General features: G+C 48.6%; 1 protein-coding gene across 1 annotated transcript; it reads right to left on the bottom strand.

Annotated features, from left to right (window-relative positions):
• Window positions 1-6,802: 6,802 nt before the first annotated feature.
• FAM167A (family with sequence similarity 167 member A) lies at window positions 6,803-26,629 on the bottom strand. Its single transcript, XM_061461055.1, has 3 exons — window positions 26,179-26,629; window positions 17,205-17,744; window positions 6,803-8,098 (listed from the first exon to the last, which is right to left on the bottom strand). Exons 2-3 carry the CDS (start codon window positions 17,580-17,582, stop codon window positions 7,835-7,837), a joined length of 642 nt encoding a protein of 213 aa, XP_061317039.1. The 5' UTR covers window positions 17,583-17,744; window positions 26,179-26,629; the 3' UTR covers window positions 6,803-7,834.

Below are 26,629 nucleotides of genomic sequence, written 5' to 3'. Positions count from 1 at the left end.
GACTGTCCCTGTTTCTAACCCAGTTTTCCAGGAAAGACAATCTTGCACCATCAGGGTCTGTTATCCGCCTTTAACTACAACCCTTGCCTTCTTCTTGCTAGCTTTTAGATGTCCTTGATCGTTGCCTGTCCACATCCATCAATGTGCTTGACCTGCTGCTCATAAATGTGGAAGAACAGAGGGCAATGGTCAGGGGCAGCACCTTGATCTCTCCTAGCTGTGAGATGACTGGGCTCGAGAGGTATCATGTGAGATGACATGACTCTCCAGATGATGTATCTGGCTTGGGAAGACATGCTGTAAACTGAGGACTGGACCTCAGGAGGGTTGACTTCAGCTCATTTGGGAAACTGGGAGGTTGCTGTGAGGGGGAGAAGGTGTCCAAGACAGCTGGCTGGGCTGTTCTAAAGAGAACTTATTCAGAGCTTGGGAACAAACCCTGCCTTTGCACATGAAAATCAGGAATTGCAGCACAAAGCCTGCCTGGCTAATTAAGACACTTCTTAGTGAACAGAGCTGCTAAAAGGGAGCATACAAGAAATGGAAATAAGGAGGGGAAATGAAAGAAGAGTGCAAATGCATGGCTTGGGTACTTAGGGATGAAAGCATAAGGGTTGAAAACCAGCTGGAGCAAAGACTGGCCAGAGATGTTAAGGGTAACAAAAAGGGGGTTTGTAAGTATTTCAGCAGCATACTCCATGGAAAATGTGGGTTGATTGTTGGGGTGGGGGATAGCCTAACAATGGGTGATTATGGAAAAGGTTGAATGCCTTTTTTTGGCCTCAGTTTATATATGTCAGATTTGCTCCAAGCTTCTACACATAGCAACAGCATTTGGGAAGGAGAACAGCCAACATTGGGGAAAAAAGGTTAAGAACTACTTAATGAAATTAAATGTATTTCTATCCATAAGACTGGATGAGATTCATCCCAGTGCTCTGATAGAGCTCTCTGATGTGATCATGAGGCTGTTGCCTGTCATCTACAAAAACCCCACAGTGTCCAGCCTCTGTCCCCCCACTGGGTGTTTCCAAGAGTTATACACATCTTAAGAAAGGGGAAAAGGACAATGTGAAGAGCTGCAGAGGTCGTCTTCACCTTAGCCCTAGAAAGATCATGGAGTGTGTCCTCTAGGAATTAATTTCTGGATATATGAAGAGCAAGAAGACAGGAACCCAGGGACTCCAAGCTACAGGACATGGAGTGGAGGCTGGTGTACAAGATGCTCTGCAGAAACAGATAAGGGTGAGAAAATGCATGCAAAAGAACCTGCTTTTCTTCTTCTGTGGTAATGATTTAAATTGGAGCCAAGAAGAAGGCTTGAATTTCAGGGGTACAAAGAAACCCCTTGGTACTGAAATTCTGGTACTAAATCCTTTTCTTTTCTGCAAGAAACCTGAAAAAAGGAAGAAACCACAAACAATGGGAGCTTGCATGGATCAGGAACCATTCCTAAGATGTAGTCTGGCTGTAGCTGCCCTGTTTTGTAGTTAATAATAAGGACGTGGCTAGATTTGTTACTTGGCCTTTGGTCAGAGAGTGGGTCCTGGTTGCTGGTGAAGATGCAGCTCTTGGTGTTCTCATACATACGCGTGATTCTACCTCTGGATGGGAGGGTTGTATGGCATGAATCAAGAAAACTTCATCTCCACAGACTAGGCTTAAACATGCACTAGAGATCTGTCTATTCACAAGACTTACAAGTCATTAGTGATTGCTGCTTTATAAGAAAGGCTTATTGCACGCTGTCCTGACTGTGCTTCTTCATGCAGTTGTTGCAGCTCTGTTGGTGAACTGATGAGAACCAGGGACTCTCTTCTGTTCATGAGACCAATTGGTGTGGTGCAGACGTGTTCATATGGTTAAATACTCATACCCCAAAAGAGGTAGCTGCATTCCAGTTTGGGATGGTCCCTGGCTTATATTAACTCCTGAGCCATAACTGCTGGTTGCTTGGGTCAGTGCAGCTGGACTGTACCAACATCATGCCAGGGACCATGATGACAACTGAGCAGGCAGAGATAACCCTTGGGAAACCACATGCCAAAGGCAAAGCTTTCACTGGAATTGGCAGCATGGGAAAGGGCAGTCTAACAAGCTGCTGATTTCACAGGAGGACTTAATAGCATTAAGAGCTTGATCCCTCTGATTTGTTAGAAGCCTTGCAACCAGCTTCCAACCTTAATTCACCTGCAGGATAGGCTTTCTTCCAAAAGCTCAGTCCCAGCAGCTTCCAGGGTGGCAAAGACATGCTGAGCATTGTCAAGGTGCTCACATCTGGAAGTCCAGAAGGTCCTTGGCTCTATCTCAGACTGGGCATGCACAGCATGGGGCATCCTGCATCTCATTTTCCACCTTATAATCAGAGGATAATTGTTCTAACTACCTTTCTGTGGTGGTAGGAAGGAGCTGAACTTTGCAGATCTCTGCAGAGGGCTGTTAGCAGCATTCCTGCTTCCTATTGAGTAGCCTCCCTGACTACCCAGGCTGCAAGCTAAAGCAGTTGGGAGAAACTCCATCTGCCTCCCTGAGCAATCCCCATCCTAAAGAAACGCCCTTGTAGCACATGGCATTTTTGTAGCAACTCTTTCCTACCCTCATTGTTCCCAGAGAGGAGAGACAATGATCTAAGAATGCAAAGCTCCTGAAACCCCTCCAGAAAGCTGCGATTTATGAGCACCCTGTTCCAACTGGCAGAGGGAAACCATCAGTGGAACAAAAACATTGTGTAATAGCTCTCCCCCTCCTGCTCCCCCCTCAAGAGGCAGGCAGGGAAGGGGGGCTGAGACAGACACCGAGGGAAAGGGCAGCAGAGAATCATTGAGAATCTTCTGTCACCATCTCAGGGCTTGGGCACTGCAGACCTCTCACAGTGGCTGACCTGGAGAGTTTTGAAACACATTTTGATGCTGAAGGCAGTGACGAGGGTAGTTCGGCTGCCCCAGGGATTGGACCACAGGGACTCTGCACCATCTGCCTTTGCAAGGATGGGGCAAGTCCAGATCTCAGCTGCTCTGAATGATGTGTGTGTGGAGCGGATCCCTTGGTCCTTCCTCATAAAACAGGTTGCAAATATAAGAGACGAAAGCCTGCAATCATGAATTTACCCCACATCTGATCACTGATTATCTTAAAATCCACATCCAACCGCTGCAGCCTGGAATACGCTTCACCATGAGTGAGTGTGGTCATCTGAGGCTTAGGGGTATTCTTTGCTTGGAGAGGGCAGGTAGGTGCTGGTGTCAGCTTTACAGGTTTCCCAGGTAGCACAGAGACCAGTGAGGATTTCAGGAGTGGTTTGCACATCTTTCAGTGCCACTTCTCCTTTGGGCTGCTGCATGGCTCCTCTGGATGCTGGTTGGCTTGTAAGCAATACCCAAGGCGTGATTTCACCCCAGGGTTTTGGGATGCTTTGCTCCCTTGTGTGTATGTCCTCAGACACAACACTTGGTTGTAAAACGTGCATTGAAGGAGGTGAGTCTGATTCTGGTTTTGGTGTGTAGCCTGCCACTTCCTCTTTGCAATCCTTTTTTATTCTCCCCCCCGCCCCGCCTTCTGTCTCCCTGATCTAAAATAAAACCCACTAACAGACAGTGTCAGTCTGTGAAGAGAAAACCACAAGGTGCTGGGAATACTCCAGCTGGGATTTTTTCCATATATGTATTTTCCATATATATATAAAAAGAGGCTAGACCGTGATAGCTGAAATACTGTATAACAGAGGCAATCTGCAATTCTGCCTTTAAGTCCTTAAACGTATCATTCCCCAGCGTTCCTGGTGTAAATGGGACCTGTTGGGGCTTTTCTATGGTATCTCAATTGAATTTCATGAAGGGTTATATGGATGTTTGTGGGGGATGTCAAAATACAAATCACTCCCCGATTATACGATAGCACTTCCCAGTGCCAAAAGAGCAAGTAATGAGACACTCTCCTAGGAACAATGACCCCTTTCGTTGTTGCTACACTGGGGCTGTGACATTTGAGCAAGGTCTTGTCTATTAGTAGGTCGAGGCAGACCATGCCTGGGAAAATGGCCAGTTGACCCTAAGTTAAAATGTGTAAAACTGCTTTCTGCTTCCTCTTAAGTGACCCAGAGGAAGTCAGAAATCAAGCTGGGCCAATTCATATTTAACTGAATTCTTTGTGCTGAGGTTTGGGTTAATTAAAACTTCAGGGATTTGGTCTAGTTGGATAAATGTCCAATACTCACTGAAAAAGAGGAACTGGAAAAGTTTCATTAAGGATGTTTAAGGGAAAATATTTTGACTGTTCGTTACAAAACATCGCATGAATAAAAACAAGGTGTTAATGGTTTCAGTTTCTATTTTAAATTTTTAGAACTGTTTTAAGTAAAAGCAAAACATAACCAATTAAAATGCTAGCCTGATTCCCCCACATCCAAAATTTGCATTGAGGTTTCTGGAGCAAGAAGTAATCTGAAATTTGATCTTCTAGTTAGCATGGAGAAATCTGTGGTCTTCCAGTGTACCCATCTAAAATAACAATGCAGTTCATTATTCACATGGACTAGTCTCAAACTTTCTCTTTAATTTCAGTGAGGAACATGTCTCCTTGCTGGGTGGCTGTGGACAACCCGTAAATCATCATCCAGCTGATCCCTGCTTCAAATAGGTGGATCAGCAGCCGCTGGTACTCCAGACGGAGATACCACAGCCTTGATTAGATGGTCCACACATGTGGTCACATTATAGGGCATTTTCAGGACAGACCGCAGAAGTGTCAAACTTAACAGCTACCAGCCTTTCGCTGCAGGCATCACAGGTCACCTAGGAAAGGGGATGTGGCCATAAGCCACTTGCACTAGTAAAGGCACTCGGAGGCATGAATCATCTCTCTGCAGACTGCTGAGACCAGGAGGCTCCTCTGGGAACTTTGTGATGGGACCAGTGACCTGTACTTACGTTTCTCAAGGCCCTCACAACCTTTGGATGACTTGTTTGTTTTAAACAAAGTTCAGCAAAAATCAAGATATACTTCTACTTACAATTTTCCCTAGCCTGTTATATTTTTAAGCGGCTGGACCCACTTTTGACTCAGCTCCTCATGTAAAACAGTAGCGTTTTGGCTTTGTTTTCCACACTTTTTTGCCCAAATACATAATAAATGCTCCCACCTTAATTTTTCCCCATCTCCTTCAGACTTCAAGGTGGAGCAGCAATTACTGATGAAGCTGCATCAGTAATTCTAACCAGTGATGAGTGTGGATACAAAAACTTGACTGGAAACCTTGCACACCTATAAACCTTGAGCACACAAGACTTGTGCTTCCCCGACTGCTCTCCAGGCAGAGCCGGAGCCACTGAACACAGTGAGAGACCAGAGGCAGGAATCAATACAGACATAACTTTATGATTAAAAAATTGTGCATTTGGACAAACAGCTGGCATATACGACCATCCCTCATCCCACTTAATGCAGAAAATACATGTCTGGAACCCAGACATCTGATATTTCTAATGCCACATATAAGGAACTCCTAAGACTGTGCTTGTACTAACCTCCTGCATTCGACTACCTGACAAGAGCCCAAAGGCAGGTCCACCCTATTGTTGACTCTGACTGATCCTAGAGAGAGCTAGCCTCCCTCTTCCAAGGCATTAGTTTTGCTGAAGAGTTGTCATTGCTATGTTTTAAGCAAAAAAGCCTCCGAAAATCAACATGTGGGACATAAACTGATTTTTTTTTTCATTAAAAAAGTAATCAAAGAAGAATTTTAATGAGAATTTTTTTTTCCAGATGTCCATGGGGAAATAAGGCTATTTCTCTACTAGTGTAAACACAACAACATTGTGGCTGGTTGTCTTGTCCAGAGGCTAACTGACACTCTGGCCACAACCCTATTGAACCTCTGCTACCTGGGCAGCACCATGGCACTGATTAACTTACTGGTATAGACAGAGCTGCTGTGCCCCAAATACCTCCTTCCTTAGAAATGATACCCAATGAGCTTTAAAGTGGAGGGGGAGGCATCACTGAGCGTTTACGTACTATGGGAGACAGAGGACTGAACTCAGTTCCAGAGTCCCCTACCAGTTCCCCAGCCCCATGTGGCTATGAACATCTTCATGATGTTTTTTATTCCTCCCGTGGAGGCAGAAGAATTGTTTGTCTTCTCTGCATTGACCTAAGCTCCTTGTGAAAACCCCAAGTCTCGATGCCTCATTGCATCTTCCCAGGCATGGCAGAGTCTCATTAGATTCTGGTTCACACCACATATGAGAACAAAGACATGGGGCCACCACTCCACCTCCTGAAAGAGGCATCCTGTGGGCTCACATGCACACACACAAGAACTTATGCACACACACAGCTTACAGACACAGTCAGGTACAGGCACGTCGACACAGCCACACAGCTTTCAGCTCAGTGCTGACTTGCATCTCCTGCTCATCCCCAGGGCTTGGGCTGGTGTTGTGTGGACACAGTCACGTTCACCCAGCCACAGAGTGCTCTGCTTGGGCATGTGGAGGGGAGCAGAGCTGGGCTGGGGCGATGGGTTGAGAGATCGTACCACTCTGACATGGTCAGGAGTAGTGCTGGCACAGGAGGAAGAGCCTAGAGGCATCCAGGCTTGGTCTAGTCAGACTGCTTTGGGTGCCAGGTGCCCCAAGACCTCTTGAGTCCCTGCCCTTGCTGGGCAGCACCACAGGTGTCTCTGCCCTCTGTGCCATGCAGAGGCAAGTGTGCAGCTATGTGCACAAAAATCTATCTCATCCATCTGACATCCTGCCAAGCAGGGAGGGAATCCCGTGGGTTGCTGCAGGTCCAAAGCTCATCACAGCAATATTTCTCCCTTTAATTTTATAGTCACACTTTACATTCATCACAGAAAAGTCCCTTTTCTCCTCTCCTCTTCTGATGGATGTGTGCTGCTACAGAGGATCCAGGATTTGCTGGTGCTGCTGTTGTGGTAACGTCAGCCTGGGGTGATTTCTCTCATATGAGATGTCTTGGGCGTAAGTTACCTCCTTTGCCTTACTGCAGGAGTAACCACATGGTGTCTTGTGGCCACTGCTGACAACAAGATCGTAACCATATATTGCTCTGGTTATAACTTCTAGGGCACACAAGCTACTTCTGGCTGACTGGAGTCTCTATACAAATGTGTTCATAATCTGTCCATAATCTATACCACAGGCAAAATGAAACTAGAGTACACTGGACTCAATGGAGCAAGTCAACAAACACATCTTCTCACCACTTCTTGGGGCTGCATAGGATTTTACCCACCATCCCCTCCCTCCTGGGAGGGCTCCTTTCCACTGGCAATCGGCTTCCTCCTGAAATAGCCCCATGGCCCTGTGCTTGGGCCAGCAGAGGCTGAGGATTGTTGCCTAAGGTGACATCCCTGGAGAAGAGTGATTTATTTTCTGAAGAGGCAGCTCTAGCCTGGGGGAAGGTAAAGGGGAAAGCAAAAGGGATTTTGCTTTACTTTGTGGCTTATCTTTGACTCCTTCCTGTGATTTTTGGCTACAATCAACCACACTGGAGCTGCGTCGTCTTAGTAACTGTGTGGGGAAGAGAAGGAGAACGGACTTTGCAAAGGAGCAGCCTAAGTGCACATCTCGGGTTCAGATGCTCCCCACACTTCCCTTATACAGGATGTGTCTTCTCAATGAGCATCTCTGGGCCATCCCAGTGTGCAGCTCCACTGCTCTACCCTGCTACCAAGAACCAGCTGTGGGTACCCTGTTTTCTCCTGTTCCCTCTGTTCCTCTTTGGCCTCTTTTCACTCAGCTGCCAGGCAGAAAGAGCCCTGGCCCTGCCCAGTCTTCTCTTTCTCCCCCATCCTTCCCTCTTCTTCCCTCCTTCAGCACAGTGAGAACCGCCGGGAGTTGATGTTCATCTTGGTGACCCCGATGAGCTTGAGCGGCGTGGAGAGGCTGAAGGAGCTCACAAGGGGGAAGTCACAGAAGAGGTCAGCGAGCTCGTCCCTCTCCTCCAGCTCGTACGTGGCGTCGTTGAGCATGCGCTGGTGGAGGTGGCAGGTCTGCTCGATCTTCAGCTTGTTGATGTCGCTGCGGAGCCGCATGAGCTGCCTCGCCAGCTGCTGGTCCTGCAGGCGCATTTCTGCCTGGAACACAAGATGGAGGGTGGGGAGAGAAGAGGGTATTGGCAAGGGAACATCAAATCTGGTCATCGTGATACCGTGATATCAGCTCCCAGACAGCAGCTGCGCTAAATCACTGGAAATGAAACTCTGAGAGAGGCTACACCTTTGGAAAGAACTGGGAGGAGATAAGCATCCTCCAAGCCAGCAGTGCATCCCTGTCACGTACCAGCTCAGGATGGTGAATTTTCAGCTTCCAGGAAGTCTGTGCCTGCTCAGGTTTTTCAGGAGTTAAAGCCAGCCATGCTAAGGCTGTTGGCTTGGGTATCTGTCAGAGCAGGCTTCAGAGCTTCCATCTCAACATTAAGCAAAGCTTAAATTAATTTTGCCCATAAGGGAGCAGCCACAGAGAGAAGGAGCAACTAGAGGTGGAAAGGACCAATTAAAAGAACCCCAGAGAACTCATCCCCAGATACTTGGCTCATGTTTCCAGCCTGCATAAATCAGGGCTGGTTCATGACAGCCAGGAACACAGGCCTCCACATCCCCCATGGCATTTATCTGAAGGAACTCTTGGGATGGGACATCCACAGTTCCACACAGGAGTGAGAACAACTATCCTGCAGGCTAATGAGCTAAGTGTTTTGGAGGGTTTTTTCCTCCCTTGGCACCTACCTTTGGAAGGTGGAGGATTCAGAAGTGATGAAAGAAAAGAGCTTGGAGTTTGGTGTTTTTTTTAATTTCAGCTTATAATAAAGCTGAAAATTCATGGCCACAGGATACTGGGAGTGGTGATGGAAAGAGGTGAATGCTTGGTGCAAGAATCAGCCTTTGTCTGGGGAACAGAAGCAGGCACAGCTAGAACAGCAGATGCCAAAAGCACAATCCCCACTTCTCACCCCACATCCCTCCTCACAGAAAAGCACAAGCCATGTAAGCTGCAAAGAAAAGAAGGTGGTGGGAGAGAATCTGAACAGCTCTGAGCAAACCTTGTGGCTTAAATCTCTGTAACTGCTAGAAACAAGGAGGGAAAAAGCCTGGAATACAGTCCTGCATCTCCCCTAATGTGATATCCTGCCTCTTTCCCTGTTGTTGCCTCCACTTCAGGACATGAACTGGCACTGGAAGAAGCCTCTTGGAAGAAAGGATCCTGATTTTTATTTGTGAGTTTGTTTTCTTTTTCCTCCCAGTGGCTTCCTGGGTAAGTCCTGTCCTTGCTGGCTTCTCAGTGCATGAGATGATGCCCTGAGTGCACCTCAAGCTGCACAGTGGAGCTGCCCTGAGCCCAAATACATCATTTACGTCACTCCTTTGACTTGCATTGCTGATTTTCAGCTCCCTGTGGTTTGAACGAGAAGCTCAGGAACAGACCCAGACTCCATCTATATTCATATATTAATATTAATTTAATATAGTTAATATTATTTAATATATTCTATATTATTTAATTATATGTTGAATGTTATTTATTATATTAAATAGTACATTGCAACAAAGTCTTCCTCTCTGCTCAATTGTGAGGAAGGTCCTGGCATTCTCTGAGCTGAGGCCAGCTCTCACAATCCCAAGCTATTCCCCACAGGCATTCTTCAGGAGTTAACATAGAGAGATTCATCCTCAGCAGGCATTTGGGTTACAGCCCCTTGTCTGGATTTTAAGTGTGGATTCAGTCAGACCATACAAGTTGCCTCCAGGCACAAAAACAAACTGTTTAGTTTACAAGTACAGATGTAGCTCAAGGGGTTGGGGGTAAATTTATTCCTGATCTGGTGACTCATACATAAAGCTGCAGAAGGGAAGGGAGGAGGGAAAATTCCCCTTGAGAGGCTCCACAGGTGGCTCTGGTATTTCTGCATGAGGCTTTTCTGATGCCTGATGCATGGGCTGCTACAACAAGGATGTGAACCACAGCAATCTCAGGATTGCTCTAGCTTGTGGCATAATCCCTCCTCCTCCAGGCAATGCCCAGGCAATGCCTCCAAAGACATTTGGATCACCCCTTGCAACATTTCCAGTCTCACAGCGAGGTGAAGCAGCCACCTTATGATGTTGAAGCCTCGCTCTGCTCCAGATGTTTTCTGCAGCTGTCAGGAAGCCCTTTGCAATGCGGTGCTCAGAGCCTAAGATGAGAGGTGATATGTGTATAGTGAAAGTTAATCCAAGCCAAGCAAGGCTTTTCTCAATCCTGGACCATGGAAACATCCTGGAGGACCTTGCCTACTGCTCTCAGTCAGCGACTGGATTCCAGCTTAGCTGCCTGGAGAGGGTATGGCCACCTTTTTACCAGTCCCTGAGTGAATCTCTTTTTCTGTCTCAGGGAATCTCAAACTGTTGGCAGAGTTGCTTCCTTCAAAAAAACACTATTTCCTTGCGGACTTCATAGCCTGTGCCCCCAGCAGAGTAACACCACTGGGCAGGTTTTTCTTCTCCCATCTCAGTTGCAATGAAAAAAACCTCCTTATTTTGTTGATATTTTTCCCTGTTTCACAACCACTGCTGCGCCTTGACATTTTATCAGGAAGGCGATCGTGGGCATTATTAAACTGACCCGTGGTCATTCTTTCTTGTCACTTTATCAAGATATATGAGAAATGTCAACAAATGCTTTCAAGAATGTGAGATTAAGAAAGTCACCACTGCCACAAAGGGTTTAAAAATTAATTACGAGGCCATTGTGGAGAGGGATGTGAGTTGGTGGTTGCTGTTTTTCCCTTGAGAGCCAGCTTTCCACTTTTGGCCTGTTCTTGCTTCCCCTGTCTTTTAAGGAAGCTGTCTTGATTTCATGCAAGCTGGAAGTCGAAATCCCTCCAGGACATGTCCTTTGGGTGCTCAATCTCCACTCACCCTTCCTTCCCTCCATCAGACTTGCTCTCCCTGACATCTACTGAGCCAGCCACATGGCCTGCTGGCCTACCTGTAGGGTGGGAGCAACATGGCATAGAGCAAACCCACCACCCATCTACACTGATCACCTAAGCTCTGACACTGTCTTGGATACAACTCACTCTCTGCTGCTGGCTGAATGGGGAAGCAAGGTTGGCCAGTCAGATGTACGCTATCAGTCTCTCACTCTTCCCACTCATCACTGGAGCTTGGCTTGAGATGCAAAACCCTGTCCCCCCTCCACGGACTTGTCCCATTAAACCTTGCTTTGTTCAAAACCACACAGAATATTAGCATAATTTGGGTCAGAATCCAGAAATCCTCATTCTCCTTCCCTTTCCCAGAGGCTCCACAGGAGTCCCGGAAACATTCAATCTGTCCCATGCTGAGGAGCCAGCCATAGCTAGGAATTATGAATGGTCACTTTTTAAAAGGAGCACTCTCCGGTCAGCAGAGCTCCACAAAGAAATAATGAGATTACAGGGCCCGCATCACGGGAAGCCATGGGGTTTTCAGTTTACACAGTTCATCTACAGGGACAGTCACCACAAAGTAACTCAATGAACCAGTTATTCTGTGTGGGATGACAGCATGATCCCACACACTCTGTGTCATGTCCTGGGGAAACCCACAGGGAGCACCCAGCAGAAGCCATGCATTTTGCTTCCTTCAAGTTTCACATGCCAAATGAAGGAAGAACCTTAGGTATGTCTTGCTCACACCAACCACTTTTTAACCCAGGCAAAGAGCTGCCTTTCATCTGCATGATTGGAGCATGCTGTTGGGATGGACAGGCTGCCAGTTTCAGGTCCTTCCTGGCAGAGGAGCTACTGCAACTGCTAGACTGAATCACAAAGCTGGACCACAGGGTACTATGAGCCCACAAAGGATTTTCTGTTTGGAATGAGCCTCTGAGACATCCAGGGATGTTTAACACGGGGGAGGGACATAACAGACAGGGATGCATCCTTGCCTGCTGTCCAGTCTCAGTAGCCTAGTCCAGACTTGTCTTCAAGTTCGCCTTATCTATATGGTCAGTCAGGAAGATCCATTGCCAGTGGTCCACCCATGAGGAGATGTATCAGCAGAGAGCAAGTACCCCAAAACATGGAGATGAGGAGCTCTTTGGGACCTCTTCCCGAAAGAGAATTGTCCCATGGACAAAGTCTTAGTCTGTGGTCCATGAAGCTCAGGTCTGTAGGGAAGTGGCTGCTCCCATGGAGCTAATCCTTCTGATTTCCAAAAGATCAAAAGAAACTTAAATCTAAACTGGTGTTTTCCAAACTGCGTGCAGCCACTTGGATTCAAGCATGGAGAAGCACTGGCCAATTATTAGGCCCTTACCAAACACTTCGGAGAAGTCAGTTAAGTGTGTGTTTTGGTCTGAGGCTTTATCTTCAAAGGTGCTCAGATGCTACTCTGCTATGGCTAATTGTATATACTCATGCCCTTCTGCTGCAACCCACAGCCCCAGATGAGGTATTTCTTTCATCTCCTTCTCCACTGTGGGGCTACTGAGACCCTGGCACAGGTTGCCCAGAGCAGCTGTGGCTGTCCCATCCCTGGCAGTGTTCAAGGTCAGGTTGGACGGGGCTTGGAGCAACCTGGTCTAGTGGAAGGTGTCCCTGCCCATGGCAGAGGAGGTGGAACTGGATGAGCTTTAAGGTCCATTCTGACCCAAACTATTCAGTGTTCTATGAACTTAACAGTAGAGATGACCCCGCTCTGGTCCTTTCATTGCTTTAAATACAAATACAGACAAATCTTTCAAGGATCTGCTATGTAACAGAGGACTCCCGATGCAGGACAGTCTCCACCACCATATCTATTCCCTACAGTCCTCCTACTCTTCACCTCCCAACAACCACAGAGCAATCTGCTGTGAGGCTTGTGTCAGCATTATTTTGGTGCTGCATCATTGTTTAAGTTAATTTAAGTACTTATTCAGTAAATATCAGTATCCCAAAAGGAGATCATAGTGGTTAATACTTAATATTAAGTATCTGATGAACAGAACATGGGTGTTTTATATTTTTCCCAGGAGAATGCATCAGGCATTTGTGTCCCTTTTCAAGAGTCTTCTCTGCATTCTGGCTCAAACACCTCAGATTTCAATGCCAAACACTGGCGAATTTGAGATGGAAAAAGTATTTTCCTACTGGGACAAAGTCAGAACTGTTCCAAGATGTCCCAGTTCACAGCTCTGTTCTTTAACCACATTTAAGAGGAAGAAGACTTTGAGGGCTTAATTTTAGAACTCGTAAAACCTGTCAAATTTCAAGACCAAAGAGGAAAGTGCAGTCTGACCGCTCTGATCCTTGGGTCTGTCACCATACCCTAGCTGGTGATGGCTCTACTTCCAGCACTGATGAAGAGCAGCCACACTTGACAGTGGAAAGGCAAACATGTAGGCAAAGAAGAGGCAGGAGGATTTGGGGAGGGAAGTGCTGCAGCCCTGAGGCAGTTCAGCACATGCTGAGTGCTGCAATTTGCTCCTACACCTACACAGAGCCTCTCAGCGCAAAAACAAGAGCAGGAATTTGCATGGCTGAATAGATCAGCTTCTCAGGGCCAGATTCTCAGCAGGCCCCATCTGACGCAGCTGGCTGGAGCTCAGTGGGCATATGTCAGTCCTATAAAGCAGGGCCAGGACTCGATGTGCAGAATCAGGTCCTGGGACAGGTCATGTGGGGTGAAAGACCAAGAACAGCAGATGCACAGTAAGACCTTGGGTTTGCCCTTCACTTCTGAACGTGAGGAGCCTCAACCTGCCAAAAGCTGAACCCGAGCAGACCCTGGAGACACGGAGGCAAATTCCTTGCAGCATGGAATCACAGAACTGTAGAGCACCAGGTTGGAAGGGACCTCAGGGGACATCTGGTCCAACCTTCCTAGGCAAAGCATGACCTAGAGTAGGTGATGTGTTTTGTGTAGAATGGGAGTAATGATTCAGGTTTAACAGGTAACTTTAATTTTGAAGCTAGGAACTCCTGGACTATTAATTCACTGCACAACTAACCCATGCCATAGCCTGTTCTGTGCCACCATGGCCGGGGGCATGCATGGGCATACACGTGCTACTGAAGTCACTTTGCCACCTCTACTGGTTTCGGCTGGGATAGAGTTAATTCCAAAATTGGGTGGTCCCGTACAAATTGCTTGTTGGGAACAGTCACCAGCATGTGCAGACTCCTGAAGCTCTAACTGCTTGGCAGGGTGCTATCTGGTACAAGCCAAAACCATGCTGGGGCCATGCTACTGAAATAACCCAGCCTAAACACGCTGGTAGCTGTGGTGAGGGTTGCACAGAGTGAGTGATGGAGCTGCACACATCCAGCAAGGACACTGGCTGGTGTACTTCTTTCCTGGATAGAAATCTCTACATTCACCAGCTTTTGCCATTTAGTTGGATAGATGAATCCTGCATACCCCAAATTGACTTTGCATGAAGGACTGTGTAGAGTAGGGGAGAATTCATCGTGCAGCAGAGTACAGCATGGCAGAGGCAGATTTCACCTCAGTTATGACTACTGGATCGTTTAGGATAACCTTCAGAAAGCTGCCCAGGATACTTAACACTTGCTTGGGTTGCATGGTGCTCCCAGGTCTATGGTCTCCTATGTTAAATCAGATCAGAAAGATTGATCTCCCACTTAGGTTGACCTTACCCAATCTGTAGAGTGCTGGTGTCCTGCCTGGCTGCCCCAAGCAGGGTGCTGTCTGAGGGATGGTGCACTTTCTGGCCTTTACTCCTGCCTTAAATAAATACATACACTTAGGCATAACCATATCCTTCTATGAAGCCTTCCTGATTGCTTTACTATCACAACATGAGGATAAACACAGAGAAATCCTGGGGGTGCTGGGATATGTGGAAGCTTGTTCGCTTATTTGCAAAGAAACTGGGTTTCACCCTTGAAATGTAATGTGAAATGCATCCTTTTGTTCCAGCATCCTGTGATGCGCTGGCCTTACTGTGTTCTTGCTGTTCGCTGGCAGCTCTTACCCAACAATAGTGCCTCCAACATAGCTATTTAGCTGTGTGGTCAGTCAAATACATGCTCTCTTTTGGGGGGAAATTGTTCTAAATTACATAAGTCACGTCCAGATCCAGAAAAGACCGGTATAATTATGAGGCAAGAAAATAGAAAGTGAGGAACAATTAGGGTTTACTTTGCCCTTTTTCTTCTTTAATTTAAAGTTTCAGTTTTCGTCAGACAGTGGTTTATATACCACACCCCAGTCAAAAGGGTAGAATCAGACTCTTGAGACAATTTATACTTCCATCATGGGCAGAAACTGAAAGAACAAATCTCTTCAAATCCAGGGCTCTGAGAAGGAAAATCTGCTTCTTACTGCCTGGGCACCTTGAGATTTGGGGTTTACATCAAGTGTGATGTGAATTTAAGATTGCATCAGAGATGCAAGCATGGGCTTGCAATTCAGGTCTCAGGTCTGGAGATGAGATTCTCCAGAGTGCTGAGTGATTTTTAGGAGATGAGCTCAAAACTCTTCCTAACAGTCCTGGGTTCCTGATAGCACTGAAGCTGCTTTCTGAAAGCCATGGTCCTGAGAAACAGCTCAAACATCACAACTGGTGGTTGTTCACATCCTGAACCACCTCTGTAAATAACTTCTCCAGAGACCAATCTAGCGGGGCGAATACAGTAGGAGCACCAAAAAGGTGAAAATAAATATTATCTGAAACAAAAGTTGCAAAACTGTTACTCATTGTCGTGCACAAGAAGTTTTCCTCAAAGACTTTCGGTGCTTATCACAAGCAAAATGTGCACAGGAACGTTTTCATAAGTGCATCTGAACTGCAAGTGATATCCCAGCCCTGGGGATGCTGCTGCAAATGATGCCACTGTCAATACAGTTGCAAATGCTGGTGGGACTCACAGGCAAGCTTCCAATTAGCCACCAGAAACAAACACCAGAGTTTTGTACAGTTATGTGGGCCAAACAATAAAGACTTCTTTCCAGTGAGGAGACGGGAAGGATCACTTGTAAGTGGGGTCTTGGTGTCTGCTTGCTCATACACTTGAAGAGCACTGGGGCCTATTCTCTAGCCTTGAAAGCAGCTGCCCTGATCCTGTCATGTCCATTCTATTGACCTCCTGTGGCCTTCAGAAAAGATGTGCTGTATCCACACTTCCTTCTGGGAATGATCCCTACACTGCACTAACTCCTGAGCTGGGTTGGAAGCTGTTTCGGGCAGCACTAGTTGGTCCAGGCCAGATTTGTGCCAAAGACCATGACAGATAGCAACACAACATCTACAAGATGAATGACAGCACCTATGCACTGGCTCTGTGTGTTTCCCCAGCATAAGTGTACCATTTTTGTCTTCTCTTCCTCTCTGTGAAACTACCGATTCATAACTACGAGAAATAAACATATGTGTAAGACTGGACCCAAGGCTGGGATGGGAGGATGACAGAAATGTAGACCAGCTTCTAATGAAGCAGGAGCCAACGAACAATGAACCTGTAAAAGCTGAGATAAGGTTCTGACATCATGCATACAGCAGAAAAAGGAATATTAGTTGTTAGGTTTTACATGGTTAGCACAAGGGGATGCCACAACAGTTTGAAACAAAAGGAAGCACTTGGTCTCACCATGCAGAAATGACCTGGGGGAAGCACAAGAACTTATAGAGTGTTATGAGTTAAAGAAAAAAGGGGGAATTAGGCAAACACTCTGAGGTCAGATTCACTAATGATTGTTAAACACAGTGGTCAGCATATAGCCTCCCACTGAGGGAGTTCCTAAACAGCCACAATGTGCAAGAGCAGACCTAGGGGATAGATCTAGACATGCTTCCCCTCTTACTGCCCTGAAGAAGCATCTAGTGTGATACCCACAGGAGAAGCGCTATTACACCAGCACTGCCCATGTATCCATGCGGTATTCATACCTGTTGCATTCATCTGAGTGTTGAGATGTAATTAGAGAAAGCAGGGGACAGGGCAAACTGCAAACAAGTCCTAACCAGTACAAGCAACCATTTCACCAAGGGATGCTGAGACTGGCTCGGCTCCTCTGAGGTTATGGATGCTCTGGCACTCATCTTTTCCCTTCCCTGGGCTGCTCCTGCCAGCCACAGAAAATGCAGTGATTGCTTGTTGCCTTTTCACCTGGGCAGGTGAACAGGTAGGTAGGAACAAGGAGTCACTTGTTTCCTTGTTCTTTATTTTCCCTGTTGATTAAGTGGGTGATATAAAAGGGACAGGAAACCACTTACCAGTTCCTTCCTGAGCCACGTCAAAGCTTCATCGATGCTCTCAAAGCCACCTACTCTCCCTGAGGTAAGAGTCACCTTGTCCTGTGCAGGGCTCCCATTGAGGTGCAGCTGCACCTTCCTCAAGGGGACAGTCTCTCCCATGGCCTTTTTGGCTTCAGCCGTCTCCTCCTCCTCCACTCCTGCTGGCTGAGGACTCTTCCATGCCTGCTCCTCCAGCTTTGCCTTCCACTCCAAGTAGGAAGGGCGCCTGGTTTCCAGTCTTAGCTTCTCTGTCAATGCCTTGAGGGTCCTCAGGTGGTCATCAGGAGGAGCAGCACCTCCAGAGCCAGCATCCATACTGTCCAGCACCTCTTCTATTTGGATTTTGGGTACAGACATCCTCTCTGGGAGTCAAAAGGCATAGGGGTGGGCTGCAAAGGACCAAGGATGGGAAACCCTCAAGGTCTGACCAGGTATCACAGTGTCAAACACAGCTCCTCAGTGGACAGCCAGAGCAGTGGTAGCTCCTGCTCAAGCACCACATTGGCCTTGGATGAGCACCTAGAAAAAAAAGAGAGGGTTGGTTTCCAGTTTGAGAGGGAAAAGAGAGTGAGGAAAGAGATAGGAGGGAGTGAAGGCTTTGGGAGAGGCACGGTGCCAAGGTGCTCCTGGGGAGTGTCAGCTCCCTGGCTGCTATCAGCTCCTGGGGAGTGTCAGCTATCAGACTGCTTTTGGGGCAGGAACAGACAGGCTCTGGCTTTTAGGGAAGCTCTGGTTACCAACATCTCCAATCTTAACTTAGGGGGCCATGAAAGGGTTGCCAGGGAGGGCAAGACACATTCACACAAACAAGCATCCTCAGAAGACAGCAATGGCTATTGCTGGGTGTTGAGGTGCCTGTGCAGACCACTTTGCTGATTTCCTGACTGGCAAACCTGCATCTTTCCATTTGGGTAAAATAGGGCCAGGTGAAGTTGGATTGAGTCCAGCGGAGGCCACAAAGATGCTCTGAGGGCTGAAGAACCTCTCCTATGGAGACAAGCTGAGAGAGCTGGGCTTGTCCAGCCTGGAGAAGAGAAGGCTCCAGGGAAACCTTTGACCTTCCAGTCCTAAAGGGGCCCCCATATTTTACAAATCTGTGTTTAGGTTTAGGTTTGCCAAAGATGCCAAATTGCAGCCATAACATTCAGCTCCCTCCTGTCGATCAGGATCAGGGCAGGATCATGTTCCCAGCCAAGTGTGGGAGTAATCCAGTCCGGATTCAGATGCCTGTGCTAAGGGAGACTTGAACTTGTGGTTTCCATCACTGGCCATGTCCAGTCTGCCCATGGGAATGGTCCCAGTGGTCACCTTGAAAACACCCTGGTAGAGGACTAGTGCAGAGGGGCCAGGAGCTTCCTCCCTGCTCCTCCTGCCGCCACGTGTGTCTTCAGGAAGCTGTGCCCAAAGCTGCTATACCAGACCATGGGACCTGCAGTGACAGAGTACTCAAACAACTCTGCAAGAGTTAAGCTCAGGCTCTTTCTGCATTCATTTGAGGGTAGGATCAGATAAGAGACTTCCTCAAGGTCGTATGCTCATCTATGGCTGAGCTAGGAATAGATTCGGAGCTCTAGTCTACACGTCAAACACAAAACAAATACTTCTTTGCATGCCTGGTAACATGCCCAGAAAGACCAGCCAGGACGTACACAGCTTTCTAGCAGGATGCACCAAACCACAGCACTGTGAGTTATTCAGTCATTCTTCTCCCTGCTATTTGCACCCACAAAGACGCATGTAACTCTGAAATCCAGACCATAATTACACCTCTAGAACCTTTTCAGTAAGAAGATTCAATTTAAAATAAACACCAACAGAGAGCAAGAATTATCCCACATTTGTGAGCAGGCACATGAGCCGAGGGAGGAGTTGATAATATACACACAGACAGTCTGGGGGTGGAGAATTAGTCATGTTGTGGTCTTGTTCCTGCTCTTATTTATGTTAATGAGAGTTCTACAGTGAGCAGGAGCAAACACAGATACTACATCAGGTTGAAGCCAACAGCTCTCATGCTTGTAGCAGCGACAGTTTTCCTTCTGTTGGGAAATAGATTGTATTGGAGGGGAAAGCAGAGTGATGCCCTGTTGGAGAGTCAGGCCCTGCTGCCACCAGCTCTTGCACGTATGCTCTGCAGAGCTGAGGACATGTCAATGAATTTCACTTGTCTCCAGCTCCAGCCTACCGAAATCAAAAAAGGAAAACACCTAATGGCTTTAAACACCTCACTTCTGAGCTTTTTGCGTGACCATTGAGGTGGAGATTGCTGGGGGTGGCCAAAACCAGCAGCCCAATAGGGTCTCCTGCAGCTCTAAGCTACAAGATTTGGTAACTCCTTGCAAAGATCACATGGTTATTGTAAAACTGACTTTTCCAAATGCCACAGCTACAAAGCAGAGCCCTCACAAACTCTTCTGTGTCTTCTGCATGCATAAAATCCTCAGGGTGGAAAAGACTCCTGCTGTTTGAGCCCCGGGTACAGCTCAATCAGCATTTATAGCATGGACCACAAAAAGCAGTTTGGAACATCCCTTTTGTCACAATGCCACTCCCATCTCTCCTTCCCCAGTAGCTTTGGAAGAGCATCCCAGCAGCTTCGGAGAGAGCTGATTTTCCTCCTAACAGTGGCATCAATCCAACCCATCCTTTACCTCCGCCCCAGTGTAACAAGGAAACTTCTCACTCACTCTGTAGGGACATCCCTAAATAGCTATGTCTGTTCCCCAGCCTTTCCAAACTCAAAAACGACAGAAAGGAGTGGCTCTAATTTCCTATCCGTACCTTGGACTTGGGTCAAAGACCTCCTGTGGAAAAAGAAATGTGAAAGTGGTAAGCGTGTGAAAAGTGTCTGTATGCAAGGCTGTAATACAAACCTGTTTGCAGCCTGGGAGCTACCTAATTCCCAGGAACAAACCTGGCCTCTGGCTCAAACCAACATACCGCAGTCTCCCTGCCCCAGGCTCAGTTTCCCTCTAGGCTGGCCTGTGAAAGGGAATGTAAGTGATTAACCCTTGATTTATCCTCTTTATCACACTTGACAGGCTCAGGAACATGCCTCATTAGGGGAAACAGTTTGGCACCAAAATGGGGTGAGGATCTGCTGCCATCTCCCTAAGACCCTTTGCTCAGGCCCTTACATGAATCCTAGCAATGCCAAAGGCACAGCACACATCAGGTCACTGCAATGACAAGAAAAACTTTCTTTCTTGGGTTAGGTTTCCATTGGCAAAGTCAGCTTAACCGACCTACCCTGCAAGCTGTAATGCAAAGGGATTAGCAGAAGCACACGTCCAGGATAGAGAAATAACAGGATTGTCAACCTGGATTGTGTGTGAAGTTCTACCATGCCAAGACTCATGGAGCTGGCATGCCCTGAGGCTTGGCTTTTGCATGGCTGCAGGTCAGTGGTGCAAATCCTGCTCTCTCCTATGCCAGCCACACCTTGTGAAGCTCACAGTGTGCCCTATCCTCTAACAAACCAGGTCCAGCAGCACAATCTACTACCACAACTGTAGCCATTCCAATCCTGAAGCGGATGCAGACCTGTTCCATCCCACCCCTCTGATATCCCTGCCCATGCCTTAGAGCACGGGGTCAGGAGAGCCATGTGAAAATCCCCTGACAAACCATGTATGATGTGATAAGGAGGCAAGCAGGGGTGTGAGAAAAGCTTTGTGTTATCATCACTGATGATGGAAAACAATGAATTCAGATGCTTCTTGCTGTCAAAAGGGAGATTGTACAAAATGATGCCTTCTACCCTGAGGGTGTTTTATGTGCCTGAGAAGTTTTATACATCTGTACCTTCCCCATCAGCTCTGTGTGCCCTGGTCAGCTTTGCACATAAGGCATTCATGAAGCAGCACTGATTGCTGTGTACTGGGCTAGCGCAGCACAGGTACAGCCTGATAAATTCAAGGCTATAAATAAGGGCACACAGTACTTTAGAAGGTCACACTCCGGGGAGCAAGAAGTCTAGGAGAAGAGGGGGGAAAAAGAAAGGAGAAACACACAGGATGGAAACAGGAGGGATAAAGAAGAATAAATCAATCAGCCAAGGTAGAGGTGCGGGGAGCAAATTATTCTTCTCCCTTCACTATTCCTGGTGGACTTCAGCTTACTGCAACACCATTTTTTTATTGCAGAGGAGGAGCAGTGATTGTAAAAGTCTATATTACGCTGCTCATCTAGTCTCCAAGAAGAAAAAAAGCCCCAGTATGAGACAAAGCCCAGGCTGAGGGAAGCCCTTTTGCAGGGTAAAGAGGTGCCCATGGATGAGACCTACGGCATGGGGTAAACAGGGCAGCCTGTTCACCAGGGTAAATGGCTCAGCCTGTTAATGACCTTCAAAAAGCACTTCAGCCCCTTTTATGCCTCAGTTTCCTCTCACTGAGTAGGCAATTCATGCAATTGGTCTTCAAGGGAAAAGCTCTGAGGATCTTCAGAGATGTACAGAATTCACCTCTGGTATCTTGAGGTCCCCCCATCTTGTCTGAGTGCCCATGTTTTTGCTGTAATTGGTACAGGGACACCCTCTATAATCCATGGAGTTTGGGATGCAGTTTCCCTGACCATTTGCAGGCATCTGCTCCAAGGGTTTGCATCCTGGAATAGAAAACCCCAGAGTAAATTACACCTGCTTAACATCATCATCATCGAGCTCTGCAGGTCCGAGTGGGTGAGGAAGACCCTGCTCTGGAAAGAGTGGGATGAGGAAATACCAGGATGGACCAAGAGGTGGGGGGACGGTACACAGAATGCATATGCCATGCAGAAACAGCTGTGTTTGCTTTCCTTCTCAGCACAACAAGAAGACAGACAGGAACGGGGTGGGGATAGCTGACCCGCTGAAGGTCTGCAGCAGGTTGCCAGTGGGGCAGGGAGGAGGAGATGCCTGTGCAAGGAGGTTGCCATAGCAATGGAGTGAAGGAGGACTGGCTGCAGCACGGTGCTGGATGGAGGCTCCTGAGCATCCTCTGGGCAGCAGAGATACTGAGGCTCTTGGCAGCGGGTGAGAAGAGAGACCCGTCTAGGTCAACAGTGCAGCTCCTTGGAGCTAGTGGCTCCCTTCTGGGGAGGCTGCACATGAATCACTCTTTCCCATGGCAAAATGACTTGGGAGAGAGCTGCTGTGCTGTGTGGGCTCTGGTGAGCTCAGGCTTTTCCTCACTCTGGGGTTCCTTGCCACAGCCCCCCAAGAGCATGGCTGCATCATGCTGTTGTGCACACGGCGCCTACAGAAACCAAATAGCTCCCCCAGCCAGCCCACTGACTTGGAGGAGAGACAATCTTCCTGGGTTACATTATCCAGCACATGGCCACTCAATCCCTTTCTGTAGCACCTGAAACTGCTCCCGCAGAAAACTGATCTGGTTCCCAAATGCTTTTCTCACCTATCCCAAAGTGACCTTCAGCCTCCCTCCAAAAAGAGAAGACTCCAGCAGCCTAAAGATCTGCCTGATCCCAAAACCAGGTCTCCCTCCTGAAACGTGCTGTCAGGATCAGATGCTCTCTGCCTGCTCAGAATGTCTGGGGTAGGATGGAAGGGGGTCCATGTATGGCTGGAGATGTTATGTCAGAGCCCTCAGTGCCCATTTGACTCGGTGCCCATGGAGACCTCCTGGCCACACTCATGTGGGCTGTAAGCGTGTCCCTTCTTCTAGGGGCAATATAATGACACTGAAGGGACCAAGCTGAGCATCACAAGCATGGGTGTCTGATGACCCTACCTTCAGGCCTCCTTGCAGGGCTGTTTATGTTGGCTGTGTCCCTTCACATGCACGCAGACCTGACTTCCAGCCTCATACCAGACAAAAGCCCAGAGAGGAGACCAAGTATATATCCTTGGGCTGATCCAGATTGTAATGCCTTTGCAGGGGTTTGGAGAGTTGGTCACAGAAGTGCCCCATGCAGCAGGCTGAGATAGGGGTACAGCACCTATATTAATGGGATCCTGAGTGCACTGGATATGCCTGTCCATTTACTTCCATGAACAAACCCCCATAAGATCTCCCAGACAGCTCAAATGCTAAGGTGAGAAGCTGGGAAACAACCACTCCTGCTGCTTCAGCCCTTTGGATGTGCACATGGCATTCACAGATACATGGAGGAAAGAGGGAAGAAGTGGGGCTTTCCATTCACGTATGACCTGGCGCAGGGAAGGGTTCAACCTGACATGTCTGTTTGCCCAAATAACCTCCAGGATGACCCCTAAGCACTACAGTGCAGGGGAGAGCATTGGAGGGCTGCAGCAAACCCACCAGCCTGACAGGAGGAGTGGAGCAGAAGCGCAGAGATAAGAGAGGACCAGTTTGCACTCACTCCCTGCCCTCAGGTACTTCTCCCTGGCTAACCTCCAGCATCACTAGCAGATGATGAGCAGATGATGAAACAACCTGTTTCGATAAATACATCTGTATATTCCTGCTTACCTACACCTGATCTCTCCTGTGTCCTCTGCACAAATTCAAGCAGACTGCTTGCGAGGAAGCAGGACTCAAATTGCTGCCTGCTTCAGATGGACCCTAGCAGCTCCATTTTCAGACCAGCTCCACTCCCACTTGGTCAGCATATTTCCAGCAGTTGTGTTGAAATCCTGCACGAAGATGGGCACTGCCAGATATTTGGCATTCCTATAAACCAGTTTTCCAAATGAGTGGGAAATATTTGCAGACTGGGAAGCTGGATGCAGTCAATGCTCTCAGCCCACCAGGCAAAACCAGGTATGATTATTGTTAGGGATTAAGCAGCAGCAGTAACAAGAAGTTTACATGCTCTTGGTGAAGACACACCGTCCACCCCAGTCATCTGATAAAGCCTGTTGAGGTGAAGGGAGCTATGGATTATGGGCAAAGGTGGCTTCTTCATGCACTGCCCCAGGATCCTAGCAGGTTTGGGGACCTAATATGGGAGGTGACACACCTAACTTGTCCCCAGACATGTCCCCAAAGGACCCATGGCTTTTCACGGCCAGTTCCTTCCCTTATTTTCCTTGCTGCCACCCCAAGCACAGCCACGTTTCAGCAAGGGAAGAGCAGACGGAGCAGGCAGGGGTCTCTGCCCGTGCAGCAAGGGTAATGTGAAGGTCCTTGGGAATGAGCCAGGCCAGGCTGAGACCCTCTCTCTTACCAGGAGACAAGCACAGGGAGCTGCTTTCCCCTGGATGCAGCATGGAAGGCAGACGGGTGTGTTTCCAGGCAAGAAACAACACCTCTTTCTGCCTTTGCTGGGCTTCATTCTGCCCGGCACTGAGCTCCCCCCCGCAAAGACAAGTGCCAAGGCCAGCTCCGATTGGAGACCCCGAGGCTCAGAGTCAAAGTGAGCCAGGGAGCGCGGTCAGCCCTGCGGTGATCGCCTAATCCCCTTTACACGCTCCCTGTCCCATCCAATTACCCGCCTTGGCAGCTGCCCGAGCAGCGCTCACCCTGTGCTCAGCCCTGCCTTCTCCCCGTGCTGAGCTGCACTTTGTTATTTAACACTATTTAAGCGAGCCGGTTGCAGACAGAAAGCCTCGGGAAGGCTGTGTTACTGTGAGGATGCTTATTTCTGCTTTTCCTTTCTGCAGTGTCCCTGCTATGTTTTGCAAACACCTAATGGCTGCGGAGCTATCGCAAGCCCGGAGCCCGGGGGAAGCCGGATCCCTCCCATTCTGCTTGATTTCTGTGTTGAACAGATGCCCCCATGAAGAGGTACCACTGCAATAGGCACTCAAAAGCAGGGGAGACCTGAGATGCAAATAACAGCGACAGCCCTGCTATGCTGAAACGATGGCTGGCACATAGAAAACCCACAGCAGCCAAAACAGGCTTGCTCCCACTGGAAAGTGGGGAGCGCATACGATAACAGGGGATAAATAGACAAAGCCAAAGGAACCGGCTGGACACTGCTCCTCACTGGAAACAAGGCACTTGGTTTTCAACCATTTTAACCCCCCTCTACTGAGGTCCCTGTTGTAGAAAAGCTCCGGAGGGCAGAGCAATACCAAATAACACAGGGAGCATCACAGGGAAATAGGGAGGGATCTCCTTGGCCCTGTGCGGGTCTCTGATATGGGAAAGGTGTCAGTGTGCACAGGCTTGGGAGGCTGCAGGCTGCACGACGTGGGTGCAGCGGTGTGCATCGCACTGGGGGGTGCTGGTTGGGGCTGCACGAATGCTTGTGCTGGAAGGGTATTGTTTTAGCAAGTAGCCCCAGGCTGTTATAAAGGGCTCTGAAGAAGTTCTGGGTGGTTTGACATCCCCCCCCCCCTCCAGCTCAGTGTTAACGTGAGCTGCAAGGGCCAGACCCGAGCAGGTGGAAACCTGCTCTGCTCAGCACACAGTGCCTGCTTCAGAATCCAAAGGTAACTACGCCCTGTGAGGCCACCGCGCTCCATCCCATTATGTCTGCACTGCACGAGCCAGCAAACCTTAACAGGGCTCTCAGGGAAGGGGCAGAGGGTGCAACAGGTGATTGTCCCAAAAACCGGACAGACTCTTCCCTCTTACACCTCACCCACTGCAGGAAAATCCCCATGAAGGTGGTGGGTACGCCCTCACTGCTCCCTGCAAAATATAAAAGCCTCATCGTAAAGGAGGACTCTGCCCTGATTTCCAGCCAGTCCCAGCCAACGGGAGCCACCATGCTGGCCATCTCCAGGGAATCTGGCGAGGCAGGAGGTTGTGACTGCGGGGGGAGCATGCAAGCCCCCAGCCCATCCATGCCGCAGCCAGCACTCCAGACCCCAGTGCTGAACTTCACGGTGCATGGGGTCCCATCACCCCCACCCCGTTGCTCCCCAGGGAGCCGATCCGTGCTGCTACCCCTTTCCAAGGGGCTAAAATATCCAGGGCTCCCCTCTAGCACCGGGAATTCCCCAGCCAGGTCCGGTGCTGAGCGCAGCGGGGTGTCCCCAGGGTGGCCGTGCTCCCCTCCAGCCCCAGCACAGCCAAGCCAGCGCGAGCAACTAACTTACCGGGGAGGGAGTCAGAGGGAAGATGGCACGGACATCTTGGCTCCCTCCTTGCGCTGCTGGTCTCCGAGTTGGTGTTTGCAGAGCGGTGCCACCAGTGCCTCCAGGAGACTGCCTCATCCTCCTCCCTGCCTCGCTTCAGAAATCTGTGTGTGCCTCTCTTCTCTCATTTAAGGGACTCTTTCTTCCCCCCCCCCCCAGCGGTTGCGTCAGGCCTGTTGCCTGGAGACAGGCGAGCTATTCCAGTTTGAGCTTTTCAGTCCAGAGCTCCTCTCTCTCTTTCATTCATACCACCAAGCCCTCAACCTACCTCCCACCAAGCAATAACCCTAGAGAGACCTGAAAGGGAGGAGCTGCGCGGCCTGGGTCCTAAACATCCTCCGACAACAGCACCCAAACACGGGAGGAGGGGGGAGCGATGCTGTCGGCGCGGGTAACAGGGATGAAGGGGTGC

Source organism: Pezoporus flaviventris, unplaced genomic scaffold (genome assembly GCF_033815535.1).
Source record: "Pezoporus flaviventris isolate CSIRO_AGI_PZ_B2104156 unplaced genomic scaffold, CSIRO_AGI_Pfla_v1 ptg000031l, whole genome shotgun sequence".
In the NCBI taxonomy this organism is placed as follows: domain Eukaryota; kingdom Metazoa; phylum Chordata; class Aves; order Psittaciformes; family Psittacidae; genus Pezoporus; species Pezoporus flaviventris.
The sequence above is the reverse complement of the archived record's forward strand: the minus strand, read 5'-3'. Positions and strand labels throughout refer to the sequence as shown.